This window comes from Xyrauchen texanus, chromosome 38 (assembly GCF_025860055.1).
Source record: "Xyrauchen texanus isolate HMW12.3.18 chromosome 38, RBS_HiC_50CHRs, whole genome shotgun sequence".
In the NCBI taxonomy this organism is placed as follows: domain Eukaryota; kingdom Metazoa; phylum Chordata; class Actinopteri; order Cypriniformes; family Catostomidae; genus Xyrauchen; species Xyrauchen texanus.
Window position 1 is genome coordinate 7,837,130 of NC_068313.1, and position 25,432 is coordinate 7,862,561.

Sequence of the window (25,432 nt, forward strand, 5' to 3'; positions counted from 1 at the left end):
TCATTGATTGTGTAATACATAAGCACATAGTGGGAAGGGAACGACAGAACGGCGGTGCCGGTCTGTGTGGAATGTGTCCCATCAGTGCAGCTCACCAGGGGAGCTGTAGCGTATTAAACCGCTAGTAGTTTTGCCTGCAGAGCGGGCACTTCCATATTGTAAAATCTGACAAAGGTGGAGGGGGAAGTCCATCCCGCTGCCACACATATGTTGTGAATGGAAATCCCGCTGGACCATGCCCACGAGGATGCCATGCCTCTAGTGGAGTGAGCCCTAATGCCCAACGGGCATGGCAGGTCTTTTGACGCGTATGCAGCAGCAATAGCGTCCACTATCCATCTAGATAGTGTCTGTTTCGAGGCGGCGAGACCTTTGGTGCGCCCTCCGAACGAAACGAAAAGCTGCTCAGAGCATCTGAAAGCGGCGGAGCGCGCAGTATACAATCTCATTTCAATTTCAAATCCACAGATTGAAGTGGTTCGAAAGGGGGGGCTTTCATAGTTTCGAGAACTATAGAAAGATCCCAGATAGGAACCGATGGGGGGCGCGGGGGTTTATCCTTCTAGCTCCCCTGAGGAAGCGGATGACGAGCTCGTTTTTACCCCATGACTGGCCGTGCAGGGGTTCAGCGAACGCCGCAATGGCCGCCACATACACTTTGAGCGTGGATGGGGATCTGCCCTTATCCAGCAGCTCTTGTAGAAATACTGAGCAGCTGACTGACACCCCACATGTCCGCGGGTCCAGGTCTCTGTCGGTGCACCATTTTGAGAACACAGACCATTTTGACGCATAGAGTCTTCTCGTGGAAGGGGCTCTAGCGTGTATGATGGTGTTTATTACTCCTTCTGGCAGAGCGACGGGTAGTCGTTGATCACCCACGCATGCAGCCCAGCTCTGGGTGGGGATGCCAGATTGTGCCGCGAGCTGGAGAGAGGAGATCTGCTCTCACTGGGATGGGCCACGGCGCTGTCAGTGACAGCTGCGTAAGCTCCGGGAACCATGTCTGATTCTCCCAACGCTGGGCTATGAGGAGCACCGAGTGATGCGTTTCCTGATCCTCTGCATTACCTGTGGCAATAGCGAGACGGGAGGGAAGGCGTAAGCGGGTGTCTGGGCCAGTCCTGGGCCAGCTGCGTCCTCGCTTGAGAAAAATATTGGGCAGTGAGAGTTCTCTTTGGACGCAAAGAGGTCTATCTCTGCTCTGCCGAATAAGTGCCATAACGTCTGGACTGTTTGAGCGTGCAGGGACCATTCCCCTGGGGGAATATTGTCTCTGGACAGTCTGTCTGGGCCGTCGTTCAGGTGGCCTGGGACCAACTCAGTATGCGTTTCGTCAGATGGAATAGGTTCCTGGATCTGACACCGCCCTGACGGTTTAGGTAGGATACCACAGATCTGTTGTCCGAACGGACCAGGACGTGGTGACCCTGAATGACCGGGAGAAAGTGCACGAGCGCGTACTCGACCGCTATCATTTCCAGACAATTTATGTGAAGGAGCTTTTCCTGAACTGACCATAGGCCAAAAACCGGAGAGCCCTCGCAGACCGCGCCCCAACCCGTGTTGGATGCGTCTGTCGAGATGACTTTTCGGTGAAATACAGCTCCCATTGTCACTCACCGCTGATACCATTCGGCCACTGTCCAGGGCTGCAGAGCTGAAATACAGGTCTGAGTCACCTTGATGGGCTGGCGGCCTGTGGCCCAAGCCCGGCGAGATGCGCGGGTGTTTAGCCAATGCTGAAGCAGGCGCATGTGCAGTAAACCCAGCTGAAGTACTGCTGCGGCTGAGGCCATGTAACCTAGCACTCTCTGGAATTTCTTCAGAGGCGTGAGGCTGTTCATCTGAAAAAATGCGGCTAGTCGCTGAACGCGGTGCGCGCGCTGTGTAGATAAGTGAGCCGTCGTTGCCACGGAGTCTAGTTCTATTCCAAGGAAGGAAATTGTCTGACTGGGCTGTAGTGAGCTCTTGGTCCAATTGACTGCAAGACCCAAACTGTTCAGATGGCTGAGGAGGACTGCTCTGTGAGACAGAAGCTCCATATGTGACTGTGCCATAATCAGCCAGTCATCCAAATAGGTCAAAATTCGCAAACCCTGACTCCGCAGGGGTGCGAGCGCCGCATCCATGCACTTCGTGAAAGTACGGGGTGCTAAGGACAGGCCGAACGGGAGGACGGTGTATTGATAAACCTGGCTGTCGAAGGCGAATGTCAAGAATGGCCTGTGACGGGATTTATCTGAATCTGAAAGTATGCATCTTTCAGATCGAGAGAAATAAACCAGTCCCCTGGCGCATCATGCGCGAGGAGTTTCCTGATTGTAAGCATTTTGAACGGTCTTTTGCAAGCACCTTGTTCAAAACCCTGAGATCTAATATGGGTCTGAGGCCGCCGTCTTTCTTGGGAACAAGAAAATAACAGCTGTAAAGCCCCGACTCGCTCAGAGAGGGTGGCACTTTCTCTATGGCCCTTTTGCACAGAAGGCTTGCTATTTCTGAACGAAGCATGCACGCTGCTTCCGTGTTCACAGTGGTTTCGAGCCGCGCTCTGAAGCGAGGAGGGCGGCGATCGAACTGTAGCAAATAGCCCTCTTGTATTGTGCTTAACACTCACTTGGATATCCCTGGAATAGCTTCCCACGCTTTGAAGCGTAACGCTAGAGGGTGAATGGCCAATTCGCTCTGATTGCCGCACACAGAGCACTGAACAAAATGTGTGAGCGCGTTTAGTGTGTTTATGCATGATTGCTCGCAGACAGCATGAACAGGCTGTTTTGTGAGTGACTTCCCGATTGGAATGAATGGGGAAAGAGTCACATCTGTTACGTGATGCGCAAGCATAGTCATGGGCACGGGACTTACACACAGAGGAATGTTTGCTGGCCGTGTAACAGAGCGGGCAGGAAATGGGTGCGCACATGTATTCGTGGGCGCATTTATTGACTCTAGCGCTCGAGCGGTTTGTAACCGCTTTATGTGAGCTTGCTCTGGTGGGGACACGAGACATGCAGTGCTTGTGTGTAGAGGTGAACACTGGATTGTGGGCACATTTTCTACACATAGGGCTGGTCGTGTGACAGAGCGGCCAGAGAATGGGCGTCGCGACGCATTTGTGGGCGCCTTCATTGACTCTGACGCTCGAGCGGTTCGTAACCGCTTTATGAGAGCGTGCTCTGATAGGGGCACGGGATGTGTTATGCTTGTGTGTATTGGTGAACACTGGGTTGTGGGCACATTTTCTACACATAAGACATGTTTGCTCTTTACAAGATTTATTTGGGTCGCCGTGAAAACAGCGTTTGAGTGCAGGCAAGCGGGCATTGTCACCGGCTTGTTGGCTGCTAAATTCACCACTGCAGTAGCCTGAGAGAAGGGGACTGACAGGGGCTAAGCCTTGACGGTGGTCCGCCGCGGCGGGACTGAGCCGTCGCTTGTTCAACACAGTTAGGAAGACTTCGGCTGCTCGGGTTTCAGCGTTACCTTAGATCGAGGCCCGCTGGGGTGGCGGTCTGCGGCGGCTGTCTGAGCGCTGATCGAGGGCGGCCGCCCTGTCGACGCTGAGAAGTCTGGAGTTTGTTGAACTGGGCGCTGTGAAGAGGCTCGTGCAGGAGGCTGATCACGTGAGCGGCCTGCAGAGGAGCTAGCGCGACGCGGCAGGAAGAGGTTCATGGCTTGGGTGGCTTTCTGGACTTCTGAGAAGCGGTCAACAATGCCACTCACCGCGGAGCCGAAGAGACCGGTCGGAGAGAGCGGTGCTTTGAGGAACGTGGAGCGCTCTGCTTCTCCCATGTCGGCTAGTGTTAGCTACAAGTGTCTCTCGGTCACCGTGAGCGAGGCCATGCACTTCCCTGGAGCTTGGGCTGCAGCTTTGGTAGCACGAAGGGCGAGGTCTGTCGCGCTTCGTAGATCAGTAACAGCCTCTGGGTGCCTGCCTTTCTCATCCCACTCCCGAAGAAGGTCTGCTTGTAGGATCTGTAAAACGGATATTGAGTGCAGAGCAGATGCGGCTTGGCCGCCGGCGGAATAGGCGCAGCCAACATAGGCAGAAGTCGCTCTGCAGGCCTTAGACGGGAGCACAGGCTTGGAACGCCATCTCGCGGAGGGCGGACAAAGGTGTGCTGCTACCGAGTCCTCGACTGGGGGGATGGAGGAGTAGCCTCTCTCAGTGGCGCCGTCCACCGACGCGAGAGAGGTGGAGACGTGGGAACGGGACCTGGCTGAAAAAGGAGCGTTCCACGACTTTGCAAGCTCCGTGTGTAATTCCGGCAGGAAGGGAGCGGCCCGGGCCACGGGTGTAGAGCTGCGATGGATGAAAAACGGCTGGCTGCTTTGAAGAAAGCAGCCGTCGAGTCTGTTGGGTGCCGTCAAGTCTGTTGGGTGCCTGCTCAGGGGGCGGTGACCACTCGAGCCCGAGGCGGTCGACGGCCTGTGTGAGGAGGCGTGTTAACTCCCCTTCGACTCCAGCGTGGGTCCTGCTGGATTCCTGGGCCGAGGAGGAGGCTTGGGAGCCTGACCACTCCTCGCTGTCCGAAGCCATGATGGAACAGCGGCCCTTATCCTCCGCCTCGTCATCCGAGATGGCAGCAGTGCGGCCGCTCGGCGGCAACTGCGCGATCCCGGGGGCGGGAGGGTGAAAGCGATGCTCGAGGGAGAGGCTCGGCGAGGCAGTTGCTTCAACCACAGTTTCCGGCAGCCTTTGTGAGCGGCGCTTCTTTCTGCGCTGCTGAAGGTAGGCGGCGCTGGCGGTTTCTGCTTTGAGCGCTCGAGTCGAGCCCGCAGGGGTCGACATCGGTAGCTCCTCGCAGAATCGCGATCCGCCCTCAGTGAGGGCGAGCTCTGTGTGCCCCAGTCCCAGGCAGAGAGCGCAGATGATGTGGCGGTCTCCTGTGCTGAGAAGGTCGCGACATGAGGCGCAAGTGGAGCGAGGCATCTTGAAAAAGACGCTCGTACTCTTTTGTGAATAGTTCGTGAGAACTAGCTTGCTGAATAAAAGGATACGTCGTCGGATGGCGCAGCTCGCAGGATGGCTGAAGGTGGCTGAGACGGCCGGCTTCTTCTAGCGCTGTCCACGCTTGCTTGATGCCCCTCGAACGGCAACGCGGCTTCAAGGTCAATGATGCGAAGAGCTTCGCTGAAGAGATGAAAATCAGGGTTCCAGCCTACGAACTACGCTTATATGCACTCAAGTCACGCCCATTTTGGCGGGCTTTGATGCAGTGAGCGCGCGGACGCCTCTCATTGGATGTGAGTTCGCCCAAGCTGCAGCAGTTGCCGCAGAGCAACCTATGAGCTCGCTAGCTAGCCCGCTCAAGGTCTGCAGTTGCCGCACTGCGTTGACAATGGATACAAAAATTAAGGATAATTTTTTGGCTTCAATATCTCAGAAAAGATTAATCTTTCCCGTAGCGTAAGCTAGCTTACGCAATACGAGAGAACCTCTCGTAAGAGAACTCCCTTACAACACCACATCTTCTCAAAAGTAAACAAATCGTTCATAGTTTTATAAAATTTGTAATCAATCAGTACTCTTGATTTCACCAATGTTAAAAAAGTCTCAATGATGTTTTGACCAGGTTTCTGTTCAAGTTTATCCCTTCTACTAATATATATAGCCATTTTTGCTTCACCAATTATAAAATTCAGTAATTGTATTTCTTTTTTTGACTATATTTAAAACCCAAAATAAATACAGTTTCCGTAAACGATTCATTAAAACCACAAAAACATTTTTTTAAAAACTCAAACAAAGATAACAATCTAACACATTGTACAAAAGCATGAAAAATTGTTTCTTTTTGTAAACAAAAAGGACAAGCATCCTTAACTTCCACATTTAAAACAGAAACAAAAGAATTAACAGCTAAAATACCATGAAGAATTCTCCACTGCAAATCTCCAACCTTTTTTTGATAATGGCGGTTTATATAGAATTCTCCATTCAGGTTTTACACTGTCCTTTAAGCCAAAAAAAATCCTCCACGGTGTATCAGATTTTCTTGCCAGATGATTCTTATTAAAACCCATTACACAGGCTCCATACAATATCTTTCCTTTAGTAGATAATAAATCCAACCACTGTGAGTCCCAAGTTTTAAATGGAAAACCTTTAAAACCATCCAACTTTGGTGAAATCATCAAACAAGGGAAAAAATCGTTTTCATCAGGAAAAGATACTCCAGAAAAATAATCTTTTAACATTAGCCTCCCCTTTGTTTTGAGGGTAGACTTTAACTTAGCTAAAAAAAAAGAGCAACTAATCGAATAGGTCTAGTGCCTAAAAATTCAGCTACTTTTACCGTATTGTCTAATTTCTCTCCAGCTATGTCCAGCAATTGTCTTAAAACAAACACTTTTGATTCTTTAAGCTTAACACCACAATTAAAAAAACTGTTATTATCATTTACATCCAACCGGGCACCAAGAATTAAAGGTTCCTCCAGAAGCCAGTAAAGTGAGTACGGGTTTTCAGATTTCTGAATATAAAACAGACTCCAAACTTTAAAAAGACTCTCATAGAAAGGTGGAAAAACAGACAAGTCCATTTTTAAAGGGTTTAGTAGCCACACATGTTTGTTTAGTCCGAAACCTGCAAAGTTTTGCAAAACAATATGGGCCATTGCCCTCCAGCTGACGTCTGATGCACCGTCTAAAAGTCTCTGCAGAAACTGCAGACGGAAAGCGGCAGTTCTACTCTGTAAATGAATCAGTCCTTGTACTCCTTCTTCTTTCGGTAAATAAAGAACACTCTGTCGAATCCAGTGTAGTTTATCCCAAAAAAAGTCTACAAGAATCGCTTGTATTTTCATCAGTAGTTGAGGAGGAGGATCAATACACGCCAACTTATGCCACAGTGAAGCTGCGACCAGGTTGTTAATAACAAGAGTCCGTCCTCTATAAGACATTTTAGGGAGCAGCCACTTCCATTTCTCCAAACGTCCTTTAATTTTTTCAACAACTCCTTCCCAATTATTTTGTTGAGTCGTGTCATCACCTAAAAAAACTCCCAAATATTTTAACCCACCTTTCCCCCAGATTAAACCTTCAGGAATTTTTGGTTTGCCATTTTTCCATTAACCCACCAAAAGTGTTACACATTTCTTCCAATTCACTTTTGCCGAAGATACAGGAGTAAAATCATTAATTAAATTAAATAAAATTTGCACATCTTTTTGTCCACTTACAAACACCACTACATCATCAGCATAAGCAGATAAACATATATTTTTTGTACAGTTAGGCAAATGTAATCCATAAATACTTTCCCTTATTTTTTGTAATAAAGGCTCAATGGCCAAGGCGAACAACATTCCAGATAGAGAGCACCCTTGTCTTACACCTCTTTCAACCTGAAATGGAGCACATAAACCGCCATTAATTTTCAATACACTTTCAATATCACTATAGAGTACCTGGACCATCATAATAAAATCCTTTTTAAAACCAAATGCTGCTAGAGGTTTCCACAAATAGGGGTGCTCAACCCTATCAAAAGCTTTCTCCTGGTCCAGTGAAATCAATCCAAAGTCCAAATCAAGCAATTTTGACACCTCTAAAGCATCCCGAACTAAAGAGATGTTGTCAACAATGGATCTGCGAGGAATACAATAGGACTGGTCTGGATGTATTACTTGCCTTATTACTTCAGCCAATCTGTTTGCCAAAACCTTAGTGAGCAGTTTGTAATCACAACAAAGAAGTGATACAGGGCGCCAATTCTTTATGTCTGTCAAATCTCCTTTCTTTGGTATTAGCGTTATCACTGCCCTCCTGCAGCTCAACGGCAACATACCTTTTGACAGACTATCGCTCAGCACTTGTAACAAGTCCGCTCCCAACTCTACCCAGAAAGACTTGTAAAAGTCAATTGGGAGGCCGTCAATTCCAGGAGCTTTTCCCGATTCCATGTCATGAAGGGCCTTATATAACTCTCCCAGGCTTAGCCCGCCTGAAAGAGCCACATTACCTTCTTCTGACATCTTTGGTAGGGAGTTCAAAAAAACATTGTCCTCATCACCCTCCAATACATACTCACTTCTATACAGATTTTTGTAAAAACCAACTACTCTCTTCCGAATATCACTGGGGTTCAGCAAAACCTGACCCTCTTCTGACCGCAAGGCTTTAATCAATCTCTTCTGCCCATTTTTTTTCTCTAAACAGAAAAAAAACTTTGACGGTGCATCCATATGATTTATATTTTGGAATCTTGATCTGACCAATGCGCCCTGTGTTCTGTATTCTATTAGATCCGCTAACTGAGCTTTCTTTTTGAAAAATAGTTCAAAATGATTATTTGTCCCAGTTAATTCAGCTATTCTTTGACACTCACTTAAATCTTTCTCTAAAGTTTCCAAAGATTTTTTTAGTGACATTGCGAGTATGTTGCTGACAAAACTGTCTAATTTTAACTTTACCAATGTCCCACCACTGCTGTATTGAACTAAAATTAGTCTTTGATTTTCTATAATTCTGCCAAAAATACTTAAAAGAGTCTCTAAAAAAACTATCACTCAATAAAGAAATATTGAAATGCCTAGGCACTGCTATATTTAATTGAATTTAAAATACAATTACATTGTACCATACTATGATCAGAAAAACCTATTGGGATTATAGAGCAACTTTTAACAATATTAAGATGATGTGTAAAACCATACAATCTATCTAATCTGGCAAGGGATACCCTGTTTTCCCTCATACAAGCCCATGTATACTGCCTCGTATTTCCATTTAATTGTCTCCAAATGTCACATAATTCAAACTTCTTTATGAAATGAATGAGACGTTTCTGAGAAGACAAATGGGGTTCAACGTGGTTTCTATCAATCATATTCTCTGTGCAATTAAAATCTCCCCCCAAAAACAAATATTCCTCTTCTGAGCAATTTTGTAAAGTAGTACACAATAAATCTAAGAAAAACAATCTTTCCACAGGACGTGTTGGAGCATAAATACAGATAAAAACCAAAATATAGCTTTCATAGACAGCTTTAATTTTTAGTAATCTTCCTTTCACAATTTCATCAACAACGTAAGAAATTGGACTTAAACTCTTAGAAAATAAAACTCCCAACTCCTGCAATTATTGAAGTGTTATGGCTTAGAACAGTTAGCCCCTCAAATTCTCCTTCCCAATCTGCTGCATTCCCCCCGTCACTATGTGTTTCTTGTAACAAAAAAATATCAAGATTCTTCTGTTTCATTACTTCATTTATCATTCCTCTATTCTTAATGTCTCTAGCACCATTTACATTCAGGGTTGCTAGACGAACTTCACTCATGATAAAGAGGAGAAAAAACAGCCAAAAAAACCCACACTCATTAATGTGGAAAATGAGCTCAACTTATTCAACATCATTCTTAAGTTTCTCTACATTCCTCACAATTTTTTTTAAATGATAAACTTCCTTATTGGTAAAGCATCCTTCAGCCATTAAATTCCTTGTTTTCTCAACAAACTGTGTTACATTAGGGAAATACTCTTGGACACACACCCCTCTCTTGTTCTTCGTTGACTTAAGGAATAACTTTATCTCTTCAGCATCATAGTTACGAACAGAGAAGTCACTCAAAGCCAACGCCACACTGGAATCTGATGATTCACTTTCACTTTCGGTTTCATTATTATCACTCCCATATAAGTCAGCTTTCTTCACAGCTTTTTTATTTTGAGACTTATCACTCATTTTTCTTTTTTGAGGTGTTTTGAACATTTCTGTTTCTGTCTCCATTTCCAATTCCACCAAATCAATTCCACTCTTTTCCTGCACAGCCTGTGTTACAACAATTCCAGTAGTAGCACCTTCTCTTTCCTTTTCAGGGAGTTTTGAGTGTTTTACATCAGATACCATATCAACTTTATCTTTATTTTCTAAATCTACACCTGTCAAACCAACAGATTTTATTGCAGATATCTCCTTGCAATTAGCCACTTTAGTCCCACTGTGATGGTCACCCTGAACCTCTGAGCTCAGTGAAAACATACCAGCTTCTCTACTCGTGCTTGGATTGGAAATCATGTCCCCTTTTCTGGGCAATTACGAATCAGATGCCCTGTTTTTCCACAACCACAGCACTTTGTTTTAGCAGTTGTTACAAAAATAATGTAATCAAAATCATCAGCCCTAAAGCTAAGTGCAAGATCCAATTCCTCATCATCCTGAATTATCATGTATGCAAACCTCCTAAAAGACACAATATGTTTCAAGAGGGGAGAACCCGTGCTAATCGGGATTTTTTTTTTAATTTGGGATACCAATTTACCGTAGCGTGATAAAGCTTCAGTTATTATTTCGTCACTGAGAAAGGGGGGAACGTTAGACAAGGTGACCCTCTTAGACGGTAGTGAGAGGGGAAGAACAGGAACAAACTCGCCACCAATCACAATCCCACGCTCAACTACTTCATTTACCTTTTCAATGTTACTAAAAAAAAAAAACAGTAGCGTTATTCATCCTCGATGCGGATAGAATACATCCATGTCCTACAACTTCGCCAACCACTAAACAAATCTCTTCTACACCTGTCGCAAACGCCACTTTCACTGCATGGCGTCGTGAGTGCAGACAAAACCTGTGAAGCCGGGGTCGTCATGCTTCTCCCGGTAAAGACGGCCCAAACCACACCAACAACTACCACTAACTAAACACAAACACATACACACAAAAAAAAAAAAAAGCAGAAAATACAAAGGTATTTAGACACAGCAAACAATTTCACTCACCGCACTCGCACTACACCACTCACGCACTCAACATAGAGAGAGAGAGAGAGAGAGAGAGAGAGAGAGAGAGAGAGAGATAGATTTTGAGGGTACATTATTTATCTTGAGAATGTCTAGTTTTTCTTCTGGTATGTAGTACTTACGGTATTGATGTTGTTTCTTAAAAAGAAAGTTTCTATTTTTTTTTTATAAAAAGCCATCCAATAGGTTTGTGTATGGAACATTGTTCACAGATAATCTTGATTTATTTATTTATTTATTTATTTTTAGTTTATTTTTGTTACTCACACAAACCTATTATATGGCTTCAGAAAGCTTTAAATATAGCAGAATATAAATTGCATGGACTATTTTAACTACTTTTACTTTACAGAGCATGTTCACTATGAACTATCATTGTATGGCAAGAGCTGCGTAATGAATCTTAATAAATTTGTTCTTATGTATTCTACCAAAACATAAGGGTGAGTAAATAATGTCTGAATTTTCATTTGTGGATGAACTATTCCTTTGAATGGGCACTTCCCATGGTTCAGCTCTGATTCTGGGTAGAATGGCCTTTTGCTTTGCATGACTGAGCCTCTGGCAAGTATGGACTCCCGTTGTCTTATCTGTGCTGTTCTAATGAGACTCTGATCACTTCAAAGCTGAGACCAGTCCTCTGTCCTCTATGCACCCATTGCCCCTTGGTTCTCTCTACCAGATGTTCTTTTCTTGCATAAATCACAGCGCCCTCAATCAACTCGTGTCAGAGATTCTGATGCACATAACCTCATCTGCTCTCATGCTTGAGAAATGAAACACTGGTCTTTGTTTGATATTGTCTTTTGTGGGCATGTCTGCCATCATCAATGTGTACAATGTGACATTTTCCCAAGGTGACATTTTTGAGACTCAGTAGGGAGTCTCCCAATACCCTCTCATTATTGCAAGATGAGGGTCTCGGTCTTCATCACCATCTCCCAAGAAAATAGAAGCATAAATAAATAAGAGCTTCAGAAGCTGCCCACCAGCTGTAAGATCGGAGACCTCGATTCACCTAAAAATATCAGGCCTGATATATTATTTATAACCTCTTCATTCCTCCACCCAGTGACAGATATGAGAGAGGCTGACAGTAGCTCTCAAGTCCAGATGGGACTTTTAGACCTCAGTGTGTCTCAAAGAGCCCCTTGCTTTAACCTGATCGGGCCTTTTTATCGATTCCTTAAACACCCCTGCATGTTTGGAGACATGTCAGAAATGTTTGTCTGGTGTGTCCGACTGCAAGCAAGCACAAGGATGGCAATGATCAAAGTCACTCATTTTCTCTTTCAGAAACTTCCCCAGTGTTCTTACAGTATATCTTTTAGTATGCACGTTATGCACTCTGTCTGTCTGAATATTGGAAATTGTACAAAAAAAGTAGATGCATTGGCTGCAGATGCCCTGGGGTCAAGTTGTTTGCTTGCTGCATCTGAGTGTACTTAGCCCCTTTTACAATCATTTGGAGATGGTGGAGGGGGGTGGCCAGAGATGGCCCATTATTTATCTCCATTTAGCCTATTTAGAACACACCACATGTTCTGGGAAAAGAAAGAATACTCTTGGAACACAGATATAATGCAAGGTAGTGTGTTTATTTTTAGCCCCTTTCATAAAGTATTTATGTAATTAAAGGTGCGTGCTAAGTCATGCATTGCTATAATAATGGCATATACTTATATGCTATTACAGCAAATAATCAGCAAATCTTGGCAAATAAATTGCCCTTAAAGAGCTCTGCAGCAACCACCTACTTCCATAACACAATAGGAATGATGCAATTTAGTCAGACTTCCTACAGTACAATCTTAAACTACTTATATATTTGTATATATCTGCATATTTTGCAATCACTTCAAATGTATTGTTTCTATACTTAGAACCAATATCTTAAAATCAACAGTTTTCTATTTTCCCATTGTTTTTATTTATATTTTAGTTAAATTTTAGGTCATTGCATTGATTCATGGGATTATAGTTTATTCCATCATGTAAGATGTTTAGTACACAGTCTTGTATCTTTGTCTTTTTGTGTGATTTAAAAAAAAAAAAATCTTTTTACTTCAAATAAAATTTATAATTTTGCCATTCACCTCAGAGGTGGTTGATTTGGTTCATGGCATAGAACGCTTTTATGAAATTCCTATGGAAATAATTAATACTAATATGTAATGATTGTGTGAAGTCAGGAGAAGGCAGACGGGAGGTGCGGATCCAAACGCGGTACTTTATTGACAAACAAATAATGAAGTACAAAACAGGAGCAAAATAAAAGGGCCACGATGGGTAAAAGAAACTAAAGACTAGATAACATACAGACTGGGTGCGGGTAATGAAACATACATGAAGGGCAGGGAGATCCACGAATGGGTTAACAGCGGGGAACACGAACAGCAGGGAAATCCTCGGACGAACACGCAGACAGCGAACATAAACTGTGAACAGCAGGGAGAGAGGTTAATAGCAGACATGTAACGTAATACCAACATACAACGTCAACGAACGACAAAGAAAAGGGGAAACAAGCGGGGAAATAGACAGACATGGTGATAACAAAATAACAAACAGGTGCAGACAATAACACAGAGACGGCGGTGATGAGTGAAACAGAAAACACGGTACAGACAACAAAGGATCGTGATCGGCAAAACCGAAAACACGGTGCAGACGACACGAAACCTGGTGCGGACAACACGAAACCTGGTGCGGACGACATGAAACATGGTGCGGACAACACGAAACTGTGACATAATAACACTTTTGGAAACAAGATGGCTGAAAACAATGGGCGGGCACTGTTGCACTTTATTAGAATTAAAAATACAATCAGATTTTTGCCTGGCAAATAGGTAAAAAGTTAGGTAAAATAAAAACATAGACTTATATTAAAGGAGAAACCCAAGCCATATTCCAGGGACCATATAGATTTGGAAGTAGGCTCTTTTGACTGAAGCCTAGACGATCTTAAAGGGATACTCCAGCTGTGGGAAGATGAATGTGTATTTAATAGTGGTCATTTATGTAGTAGAAATGTGAAATTATTTTTGAATTTGAAGCATTCTAGACTGAGAAAAGTGCATTTGTTACTCATGTGGCTGAAAGACAACAACTCCCAGAATGCACTTGCTTTGCCGCACTTACGAGGCCACTCCCAAACCACGCCTACCGGTTACAGGCGGCAGTATCTGAAAAATTGAGTTGAGTTGCGTTAGTTGTTCGATAAATTTCCATCGAAATGGTGCTAAATTGCATTGTACCGGGATGTACAAAAAAAAAATACAGTATGTGTGCATACATGAAAATATAACAATAGCTCAGCTGACTACGCGGGAACAACATTGTGATTATGCCGGGTGTCCAAACTCTGTACATTACGTCTTAGTAACAAAAAGAAATACAAAACAAATACTCACTTTACACTAAGCCGTCCATTTGTCCCTGTAGGCTTTGGCTGGCGTTTCCAATTTATCTTTGGGATCCTGAAATAAGTTTCCAGGACCCCCCTGTCCATGTGTGGTACAAAACTTGGGTGCTCAGTTACACATGCTAGCGGTGCAGTTTCATCAGCGGATTCAGCGATCTCATGCAGAAGAAAATGGCATCGCTGAAATTCGCGACAGCAATAGGACTCTCTATCTGTTTGCATAGACGCACAGCGAGAGCACTGACACCACCAGTTCGCCCCAGCTCGAGTCTGGCTGGGCTCTTCCTCCTGACCGCCAAGCAGGTCTTGCTCCCCTGCTGCAGCAGCTGCTCCGGCCGCCTCTTTTTCCTCCATCTCCCGCAACTGTCCGTCGCTGTATTGCGGCTCGTATAGGTAGCCGCGAGCATCCGATTCACACAAAAGATCTTCGAAATCCCCATCTGTCATTACTTCAAAACTTTCTTCCGCCATCGTGATTAGACTATTATACAAAGTTTTACAGAGCAAGAGCCTGTTAGCTTAGCTTAAAGATGGCTGACACTATCTTTACATTCTATGAGTAAGATCCCGCCTCATATGGGCGTGGTGAAAACATGCGGAACAAGCTACTAATACTGGCTGTAGTTTAAAGCCTCTAGCCCAAAAATCCTCCGATGACGCAAAATGACCATTTGCGTCATCGGAGGATTTTTTCCAGACTAAAAATTAAATTTTCTCTCATATCATGGGGATATGAGGGGGGGGAAGCAGGGTAATTCGAAAATACTACTGGTTTTCTACTGATACAAAGCTTAATGCTACATCCTGGAGTATCCCTTTAACAATTTCATGGCAACATCTAAAACACTCTTGTGCCATTGTGGCTTTTTGCACCAGCAACATTGTCTCCAGAAAATTTACAAATCTAGTTATCCAATGAAATCGAGAAGGCATTACAGTGGTAAGGAAGTTTGCTGCACATACAATTTAATTGTCCTCTTTAAAATGAGTTTGCAAATATTACATTTGCCCAATATGCATTAGTTAAGTTTCCTTGAAACAACATTCCCTTCATTTGGGCAGTTTCCCAAACACATGGCACTCTGAACAAAAATGCTTCATAACATGCTGCCAGAAATTGCTTATCAAGACAGTTTACCATCCATTTTTTTCTAATTCCAAGTCTTTTGTAATATCAAGTTGGACGTGGCCTACAATTTGCTTTTATGTGCAAAAATTACACAGTTGTCAAGATGTTAATAGGCCTACGTAAGGTGAAATGTCTGTCGTAGAAATGTTGCTGTCACATCCGACTTTATAAATCGCCTACATTGTTCCTTGTTTGCGGGGGGGATTCTGAATGCATGTTTAGAGTTAAAACTTTTCATATAGATCTCTTCACTGTTCCATCTCTCTCCTTTATCTTCTTCAGATCCGTTTAATGTCAATATTGAAATAATTTGTCTGGGAGTTGTTGAATCAGCTCGCCATATTCTGCCATGGCACTGAGACGACAGTTCCACTCAGAGCACTCTGTGAAAATGTGCATCGCTGCCCCTTCTAAATGAGAGTTCTCTAAATCAAACTGTCACCTCGAGCAATGTTGTAGATAGACAAAATCTTTGCACATTTTATCTCTCTCTTTCTTTCTATCTCTCTGCTCTTGCTTTAGTGATCTTTCTCTGTCACATCCTCGCTCTTTTCTATTTGACTCGAGTTCACTCGCAGTCTGATAATAGAAGTACTGGTGGGGCTATGCATTAGCGCTATCTCTGCTAGCTTTGTTTACAGGGACGCCGAGCTGAGCCAAGGACTGGTGAAGGTGAGAGGCTGCCTAAATTAGCATAAAGTTAGCCTCTCTGGGACGGGGATATTGTTAGTTTTGTGATCTTGCCCGCAGTAAGGAGAGAAAGGGGCCAGCCTCTTACATACCAGTGTTAATTGTTCCGCTACCTGACAAATGTTTAATATCTTTTGCATAGAAACAGCCCCATTGTGTATTTTTTCATTTTCTGGTAACACTTTAAAATGAGGTTGTATATGTTAACATTATTTAATGCAATAGTTAACGTATAATAGTTTAGCAATAGTTTATTTATTAGATTTTATTTATCTTGGTTAATAAAATATTCTGATAAAGTTTTAGACTAAATGCATACCTTGTGTCTTTAGTAACTTTGGGACTTAGTGAATTTAGTCCTGTTTACCTCCAAGTTTTGTCCCCAGCTCTTAAGTATTACTCAACATTTCTGTTATGAATAGTACAGAAATAAATTACAAACAAATATATGGTAATTACCAAAAGTGTATTGCGCCATTAGGAAACTGAGCTGTCACAACACCGCAATGTACACTGATCAGCCGCAACATTAAAACCACTGAAAGGTGAAGTGAATAACATATATTATCTCATTACAATGGCATCTGTCAAGAGGTGGGAATTATTAGACAGCATGTCAGCAGTCAGTTCTTGAATTTCATGTGTTGGAAGCAGGAAAAATTGGCAAGCGTAAGGAACTGAGCGACTTTGACAAGGGCCAAGGGCCAAATTGTGTTGGCTAGATGACTGGGTCAGATCATCTCCAAAACGGCAGGTCTTGTGGGGTGTTCCTAATATGCAGTGGTTAGTACCTACCAAAAGTGGTCCAAGGAAGGACAACCGGTGTACTGGCGACAGGGCCATGGGTGCCTAAGACTCATTGATGCATGTAGTGAGTGAAGGCTAGCCGTCTGGTCCGATCCCACTGAAGAGCTACTGTAGCACAAATTGCTGAAAAACGTAATGCTGTCCATGATAGAAAGGTGTCAGAACACACAGTGTATCGCAGATTGCTGCGTATGGGGCTGCATAGCCGCAGGCCAGTCAGAGTGCCCATGCTGACCCCTGTCCACTGCCGAAAGTGCCTACAAATGGGCATGTGAGCCGGGTGCGTGTGCATCGTTTACCTGGGGAAGAGATGGCAGAAGGATGCATTATGGGAAGAAGGCAGGCTGGCGGAGGTGCTCTGGGCAATGTTCTGCTTGAAAATCTAGGGTCCTGGCATTCATGTGGCTTTCCTTTGACACTTATTACCTACCTAAAGATTGTTGGAGACCATGTACACCCCTTAATGGCAAAGGTATTCCCTGATGGCAGTGGCCTAATTCAGCAGGATAATGCGACCTGCCACACTGCAAAATTGTTCAGGAATGGTTTGAGGGACATGACAGTTCAAGGTGTTGACTTGGCCTACTAATTCCCTAGATCTCAATCCAGTTGAGTATCTATGGGATGTGCGTGACCAACAAGTCTCCACGGAGGACCCACCTCACAACTTACAGGACTTAAAGGATCTGCTGCTGATGTCTTGGTCCCAGAAACCACAGGAAACCAGGAGGTCTTGTGGAGTCCATGCCTCGGCGGGTCAGAGCTGTTTTGGTGGCACGAGGTCGCCCAGTGTGCCGTACAAGTTAGAATCGCCACTGGAAATAAGTCATGTGTAGGGGGGATTTGTTTTTCCTCTTGTTCAGTATTTTAAGAAACTGTGTTTGACTTTTTCATATTGATCAGTATGTCTGAGCTCCCTAGGCAAGCAGATAACATCATACAAAGAGGCAGGTTCAAGCTCTGATATCTGCTGTGACTAAAAGCTCTCATACCTCTGTATTGTTCTCTCAAAGAGCTGCAAAGACTATCCAATTTTTTTGTTATCTTCTGCTCCTGAGACCCCACTGAGTTTAGAGGTATGGGATTAGTTTAATTTATTATGTGAGTGTTTAGAAATAGCACCTGATGTGGTCTTCTGTGCTGAAAAACAACCTAACTTAAAGTTTGCATTTTCTTTGGTCACCTTGCAGTCATGCTTGTGTCATCCGGGGACAAGTGGTGACATCAGATGGGACTCCGCTGGTCGGTGTGAATATAAGCTTCATCAACAAAGCAGCCTATGGATATACCATCACCAGACAGGATGGCAGGTAAGATGCAGCAGCCGTACATTAATAGCTGAATGCACACAAGGACCTGTACATTCATATATTTCTGACCGTCTGTTAGAATATGTTCCAAATCATAGTTTGAGGCCTTCTAATGCTAATTGTTTTGCATACTGTAATGTAAACTCTAAATAGATCAGGTAAAGCTGCCTTTAGCCATTGTGCCCCCCAAAATTTGGATCATTTAAAAAAAATGTATTAGACTAGCTCAAAGAATTCAGAAATTAAAAAACAAAATCAATTAAAAAAATTTAAAACATTATTACACTATTAAATCTAGCAAAGGACTTTTATTGGTGTGGTGTAGGTTCTAGGTTCAAACCCCACAATGGCCACTAATGTGTCACCATTTTTGTTTCTTTGATAAAGGCATTTACTCTCACTATATTTAGTGTACTGTAAATTGCTTTGGACAAAACCATCAGCTAAATGACAAATTAGAAATTATTAATTGTAACAAAACCAATATATTTTCAGACTTGCAAATACAGTTTCCATAAGCACTCATTTTTACATGCTGGTTATAGTTAAGCCCAATAATGAATGAACATATTAATGAATTACTTTTGCATCACCATCAATATACATGCACCTTTGTTAGACATCTGTGCCATCTATCCGCATTGTGTGTGTCCTCTTATTGTATTCTGAGCACATATATTGTCTGTTTGTTTGGACTCTCTGTTTTTTTTTTTGGTGCTTCTTTGTGGCCCCCCCTCTCCACTTTCCTCATAAACACAACAGTCCATCAAGCCCTGCAGAACAGACTCGGTATGGCATGAAATCACAAATGCACCTGTTCGCTTGCTTAAAAATGGGAAAGCTGTCTTACCTGATTTCGTTTGATTGTGGTCTGTACTATCCTAAATTACTTCTCTCTCTACTTCCAAAGAAACCCATCAGCCTCTGTGCCAACAGCTAGTCAGACTGACCAAGTCACATGCAGTTGATATTAATATAACACAAAGTTTAGCGTTAAAGGGATGGAACTCCCAAAAACGAAAAAAAAAAAAAAATAGTACATAAGAGTAAATGATGACAGAATTTTTATTTTTGAACGAACTATTGTTTCCCTTTGTGAGGCTCTACAAATCCTAAAAGCAATCCATTATACATTTGTTGTGATGGATTGGAAGTCACATGTATTGGAATGCTGCGTCACATCATCAACAACTACTGAGCTACTACAAGTAGACTTAGAAGACGTCACATGGATTATTCATTTTAGGGTTCTAGCAAATCTATTTTGTTAGCAACTTTGGGTTAATGCTGAGGTCCCTCAAAGTATAAATCAAAAAGCTGGATGCACAGAACCTAATAAAATTCACTCGTGCCTGAGGTGGCTGTGTGATTGATAACAGGTCTGCAAATCACTCTGCGATTGGTGCAGAAGCCTGCAGGGTCGTGTGCTTGTCTGTAATGATTATATGTGTGTGCGTCTCATCGCATGTGAGCAGTAATGATGAGAAAAACTACACATTTTCAAAATCAGCCAGTTTGTATAATGAAGAAAAATATGTATTCAGAAAACACAGCTACTTTTAAATGGCTCTCAATGGAAAAACACTTCCAGCATCTACCAGCAGGGGAAAACCGAGACCTTCTAGCTAGCTAATTCCTGACCCCATCGTTTAAAGGGGTCATGACATGGGTTTTTTTATTGTATTATTATGTTCCCTTAGGTGCAATTATAGTATTAATATATTTTTTTTTAAGAAAAACTTTTAAAATCTAGTGATTTATGACCTTTTCCCACCCTGTTTCTCATCCTCTGATTCAAACAGTCTGTTTTGGGGCGTTTTCCATTTAAGACTTCAGTGTTAACGCCCACTGTTATGATTGGCTAACGTCAGTGCCTATGTATCAATTATTGATGCCCCCAGCCAGAACAATATGCAAGTAAACTAAGTAAAAACACTGTGATTATTCATAATGAATGAAATTGCGCTTTAAAAAGTAGTTTAAAGTTTAAAATAGATTACTTACAGTTTGCGCCGTCGTTGTTCCCAGAATAGTCGGCACGGACTTATCTTTGAGCAACAGTTTTCTGGCAAAGCCAGCATCATATTGAGATTTGTTCTCAAAACAGTCATCCTTAAAATGTACAGAACAAACGCTTAAGTTAACACTGCCGTGACTGGGACGTCCGCAAAAAATAAACTGCATCCATTTTTCCCTGACGCCTGGATCTTTCGGCAGCTTATTCAGAGGTTTTGTTTGACCACAGCCAGGAACAGCACATCTGTGTGGCATCGTAATTTTCCTGTGCACAAGTAGTCTCTGTCAGAGCTCGCTGTCCATCGACTGAACACTTGTGAGGCGACGGCGATACGAAATGAGCGTAGTTGTCTTGCGCTTAAAGCGTAGTTATCTTGTGCTGGAGGCGGTCATATGCAAACGCTGGTACGTCACTTCTAACCGTCACGTCACTTCTAACCATGAATCCAGAACGAGCTGTATTTTGAGCTTGATTAAATAAATGATTCGTTTAGAATGGGGAGGACGTCTTAAAATATTAAACTTGCAGGACGTTTTAATGATACAAAGACCTCTTATATACCAAAAGATCAAGGCAAATTTGGTTTCTCATGTCATGACCCCTTTAAATAGACCAATTATTAAACAAATCAGCTCAGTCTTAATGCAAGAACATGATTTTTAGCTATAATATTTAGGCATATATAGCGAGACAGAGGGTTCTTGTAGAGGGTTTTTCTCTGCTGACAATCTTAAGTTGCTGGCAAGCTGTTAGCTCGCTAAATCACAACACACTGTCAGTGCGCTAAAAACCTTCTCTGTGAAAATGCGTCTCTAAATTCATCCACTTTAAAACACAGCCACTAAAATAATACTAAAGCTAAAACATCAAAACTAATCAACCAGCCTGAGCCAGCCCTAGTGACTAGCCAGCTATTTTTTTACTGCAGATTAGCTTTTACGCACGCACACACACTCTCTCTCTCTTTCTCTCACATTACTATTTATTTTTCCCTCTCTACACCCCTGCAAATGCTTTCAAACAAGCATGCTGTATTCAGCCTCCTACAGAACACAGACAAATGCTCGCATTTTAGCAAGGGCATGACAACAAGGGCAAAGCATACCTTTGTTTATCAGCCGCGCCAATGAGAACTCGGTTAACAGCCCGTTGGGATATGTAGTTGAATTAATGTTCAAGCAGCGTGAGCTGTGACTACAGATGCACGCACTATCTAAGCCAGCTTCGAGAACAAAGACACAGTACAGCACATTTCACCAGTCTACTTATCATGTATTGCTAATCAGCCGTTAGCATGCTTTCGGTTTTACCATTATAGGCATAATTGGCACATATTTCTGAGTGCATTTGTGCTCTCATGTCTACCAGAGTGCATTTTAAAAATGTGTATCCCCATGATGATACACAAGAGAAGATCAAAGTAGATAAGCCTTTTCGCCAAATAACATTTTATAGCATTCTGGATCATCACGCACACTCCATATGGTTAAATATACATACATTTTATGGACAAAATATGTCCTGAATGCATACATTTTTGCCAAATAGGTCAATAACTCATCCAGTGCAGATGATTCAGATAATTGAATAAACTCAGTCTTGAAAAGAAATACATTGATGGTGATGCGGTCAAAATGGAACTTGCCCCATAGAATTTCATTGTAAGCAGATACTCTAATTTTATGTTTTATATTTTATAAAACAAACAGGGGACAAGGGGATAGTCTCCTTATTGCAACCTGGGATGAATTGTCTAGCTCTAGGCCACAGTGGTAATCGTTCATGGATTGTCCCTTAAGATTGTAGATTGAAGGGGCTCTAACCTACGAACCAGTCTGGCCATTCTCCATTGACCTCTCTCATCAACAAAGCATTTCCGTCCGCAGAAATGCCACTCACTGGATTTTTTGTTTTGTTTTTTGTACCATTCTGAGTAAATTCTAGAGACTGTTGTGCGTGAAAATCCCAGTAGATGAGCAGTTACAGAAATACTCAAACCAGCCCATCTGGCACCATCTATCATGCCACAGTCAAAATGACTGAGATCAGTTTTTTCCCATTCTGATGGTTGGTATGAACATTAACTGAAGCTCCTGACCCGTATGTGCATGATTTTATGCATTGCACTGCTGCCACACAATTGTCTAATTAGATTATTGCATGAATAATTGGTTTACAGGTGTTCTTAATAAAGTGCTTGGTGAGTGTCTGAGTGTGCATATACTGTATATACCAGTATATGGATGCAGCCCATATACAAAGCCCTGCTTGAATTCTGTTGAGCACTCTCTACAAAAAAGCTCTCTGATCAGAGCAACTCTACATGCAGAGCATGTGCCAGCATTACAGCGTTGTTGTAACGTTAGAGCAGACAGCCCTGAACACGTAGATCAATAATACCTAAGCCTTCCCTTAAATGTCATTTCCCTTCTCACCTCTTTTATCAAAGCACACAGTGCCTCCACGCAACAAAGACTCTCTCCGCTGTATGCATGGCTACCGCAGAGGCGAGGAATCTTGCCAGTTTATTCCCCAATAGAGAATAACAACATGGAGCGCCACCCATTCAAGCTGATTTTATTAATGCAGATTCAAAAGCACGCCATATTAAACTGAGCCAGTGGTCCATTGTATTACAATCACATTGTGCAGCTGCCAGATAAAACCATCCTAACTATCTGGCGCCAAGTCCTTTTCAAATGAATCCCATCATTTGGAGAAACATAATGAATTACAACCTTTATTAGGTCTGGATTTGATGGCAGTGCAGAGTGATGGTGAATAATGTTGATTATAATGTTAGTAAATGGTATTATGCGGTAATGAAATGGCTTTATAGTTTTATTGAATGGTAAATCAAAAGCCACTTTCAAGAGTGTGATGGTTAACGTATTTTAGCAATGAAGTGTGTTTAATGAATCAGAGTCACACACTATTAAATTCTGATGCATTTATAAATGGATTATTTTTACACATAGTAATAGAGACTTATATTGCAATAAATATTTAATAATATTTATTGCAAATAACATTTGTATTACATAAAATTTAGCCTCAAAGCAAAGTGGCACCAAACATACAGTAACTGAAATGATGACTTTCTAAAAAGACCTGTTGCCCTTTTATTTTACAAATAAAATCCAATTGGCTCATTAAATGTTCTTGGAAATGTTTCTTTTTGATATTGAATGAAGTTATCATAGCATGATTGTGTCTCAAATGCTGCCCTGCATCTAACCGAACACATCTTCTCCGTTTCAGCTTCGACCTGGTGAGTAATGGGGGTGTGGCCATAGCCCTGAGGTTTGAACGTGCTCCGTTTATCACTCAAGAGCACACCTTGTGGTTGCCGTGGGGGCGCTTCTTTGTCATGGATACTATTGTGATGCGACACGAGGTGAATGACATCCCTAGCTGTGACCTGAGCAGCTTCAGTCGGCCAATGCCAATTGTTCTGCCCGCCCCGCTGACGGCGTTTGCCGGGACCTGCAACGAGCGGGGAATTGTAGTGCCAGAGATTCAGGTAGGCAAAATTGTGTCCAAGATAGATCATACAGAGCATTATAAGCCACAGAAGAAGTGAAAAAATTATGAAAACTCATATGCATATATGTTTTATTTGCTTGTTTCTGTGTTGAATGAATTCTGAAATAATGTTGAAACAACAAGAAATCAAAATTGCCTCTATTTTTCATTGTTCTAATAATAAAAAAAGTGTTTTCTGATTCGCTCATCAAAATAAATTACTTTTTCACCTTTGAAACAGGGATTTGCACATTTTAACATTCAGTTAACCGCAGTGTTTCACGAATGGTTAATCGGTTTTTCGAAAGGAGTCTGGACGTGGGAATAAAAGAACATTTATTGCAATGGAATTTCCTCAAATACTGCTCAAAACTTCAGCAAATAATGCACAGTGAGCTATGAGCCTAAATAGCACAATACGTACATCTTCAAATGTTACAATCTTGCAAAAAATTCAAACAAAATATGTATATGAATATGTATATGTATATGCACTCTGCTCATGCAGCTGCACATTTCCATGAGGGAGCGAACGCAAGTATTGTCGTGTGCCGTGCTTAAATAGCCTCTTCGGTGTGCATTGTTATTTAAATGATTTGAAATCAAATGGCATTGAACATGTCTAATTTTAGTATGAAAACATGGAATCATGTTTAATTGTATAACAGTCACTTGAAGCCCTCTTTGCAACCTGAACTTCTTCAGAAAGCAGCACAACGCAAAGCAACGTAACAAATGAAACACAACATAGTTGTTCATAAAAACGAAAGTTCTTTTTAACTTTACTTGGTGTCTAAAAAAGTTGCGATCTTGCACGAAGCGCTTGAGATTCAGCGCAAAAACAGTGCAGAAGCACAGAAAAGCATGCTTGAACAGCCCATGCTTGAACATAGAATAACCGAATAGTGATTTTGATATTCGACGTTGAACGATTAACCAAATGTCGACTATCCGTGCACATTACTTCTTTGAAATTACTTTTTATATTTCACTGATATAATCAAGGCCATGCGGGCAAGGGAAAATTGTATTCCCAGTGGATATTAAATGAAAATAATGAAATCATGATGGATAAAATCAAGACCCGTTCATTATTATTATTCCAATAACTTTTGTTTCATTTGAATATGTCACATTACAGAAGTTAAACTTGCTATAATTCCAGTATTTTTAGGCTTCCATCATTGCTTGTGTTAATTTTAAGTTTTTAAGAGTTGCGCCACTTTTGCGTGTGTCAATGCAAAAATCTGAAACGTATTAACCAACAACCTGTAGTCTAGTTTAAGCATGTGCATTATGTGCTGAAATCGCACTGCGTTTTGAATATTTCAATTAAACCACTGTCATTCCCTTCAGGCTTATTTATACTTACTGGGCGAACAGACTTTGCTTAGTTCACCTATAAATGATTACGAAATGCAGTGAAATGTTTCGAGCACATCTCAATTCTTGACCTACCAGAACTCGGCTGTTTCAGTTGATGATTGGTTAAAACTAATCATGGGTATGGTTTGGAAGTGACGTTTTTATTTAAAATAGCGCGTGCCAGCTGAGGAGCTGTTACCTAGGTTACTGTCATAAAAATGTATAACTGTAAAGCCTGTCGCTTAGAGATTGTGCAGAAGTATACTTTTAATATGATTATTAGCACAAACTCCACAAAGGCAGCATGGCTGAGACAAATGCATGAAGAGAGATTGGAGTTTTTATGAACTCATATCAGATAACTTGTCGGCAAAAGTGGAACGGGGCTCCATGACAAGTTTAATAAAGCAAATAT

General features: G+C 42.2%; 1 protein-coding gene across 5 annotated transcripts in view; it reads left to right on the top strand.

Annotated features, from left to right (window-relative positions):
- LOC127632056 (teneurin-4) overlaps positions 1–25,432 on the top strand; it is a 292,730-nt gene that overhangs the window by 167,681 nt on the left and 99,617 nt on the right. For all 5 annotated transcript variants that reach the window (XM_052110531.1, XM_052110527.1, XM_052110528.1 and 2 more), the window contains 2 exons: positions 17,991–18,110; positions 23,389–23,650. In XM_052110531.1, coding sequence (XP_051966491.1) covers positions 17,991–18,110; positions 23,389–23,650 — 382 coding nt within the window. The remainder of the gene's footprint in view (positions 1–17,990; positions 18,111–23,388; positions 23,651–25,432) is intronic.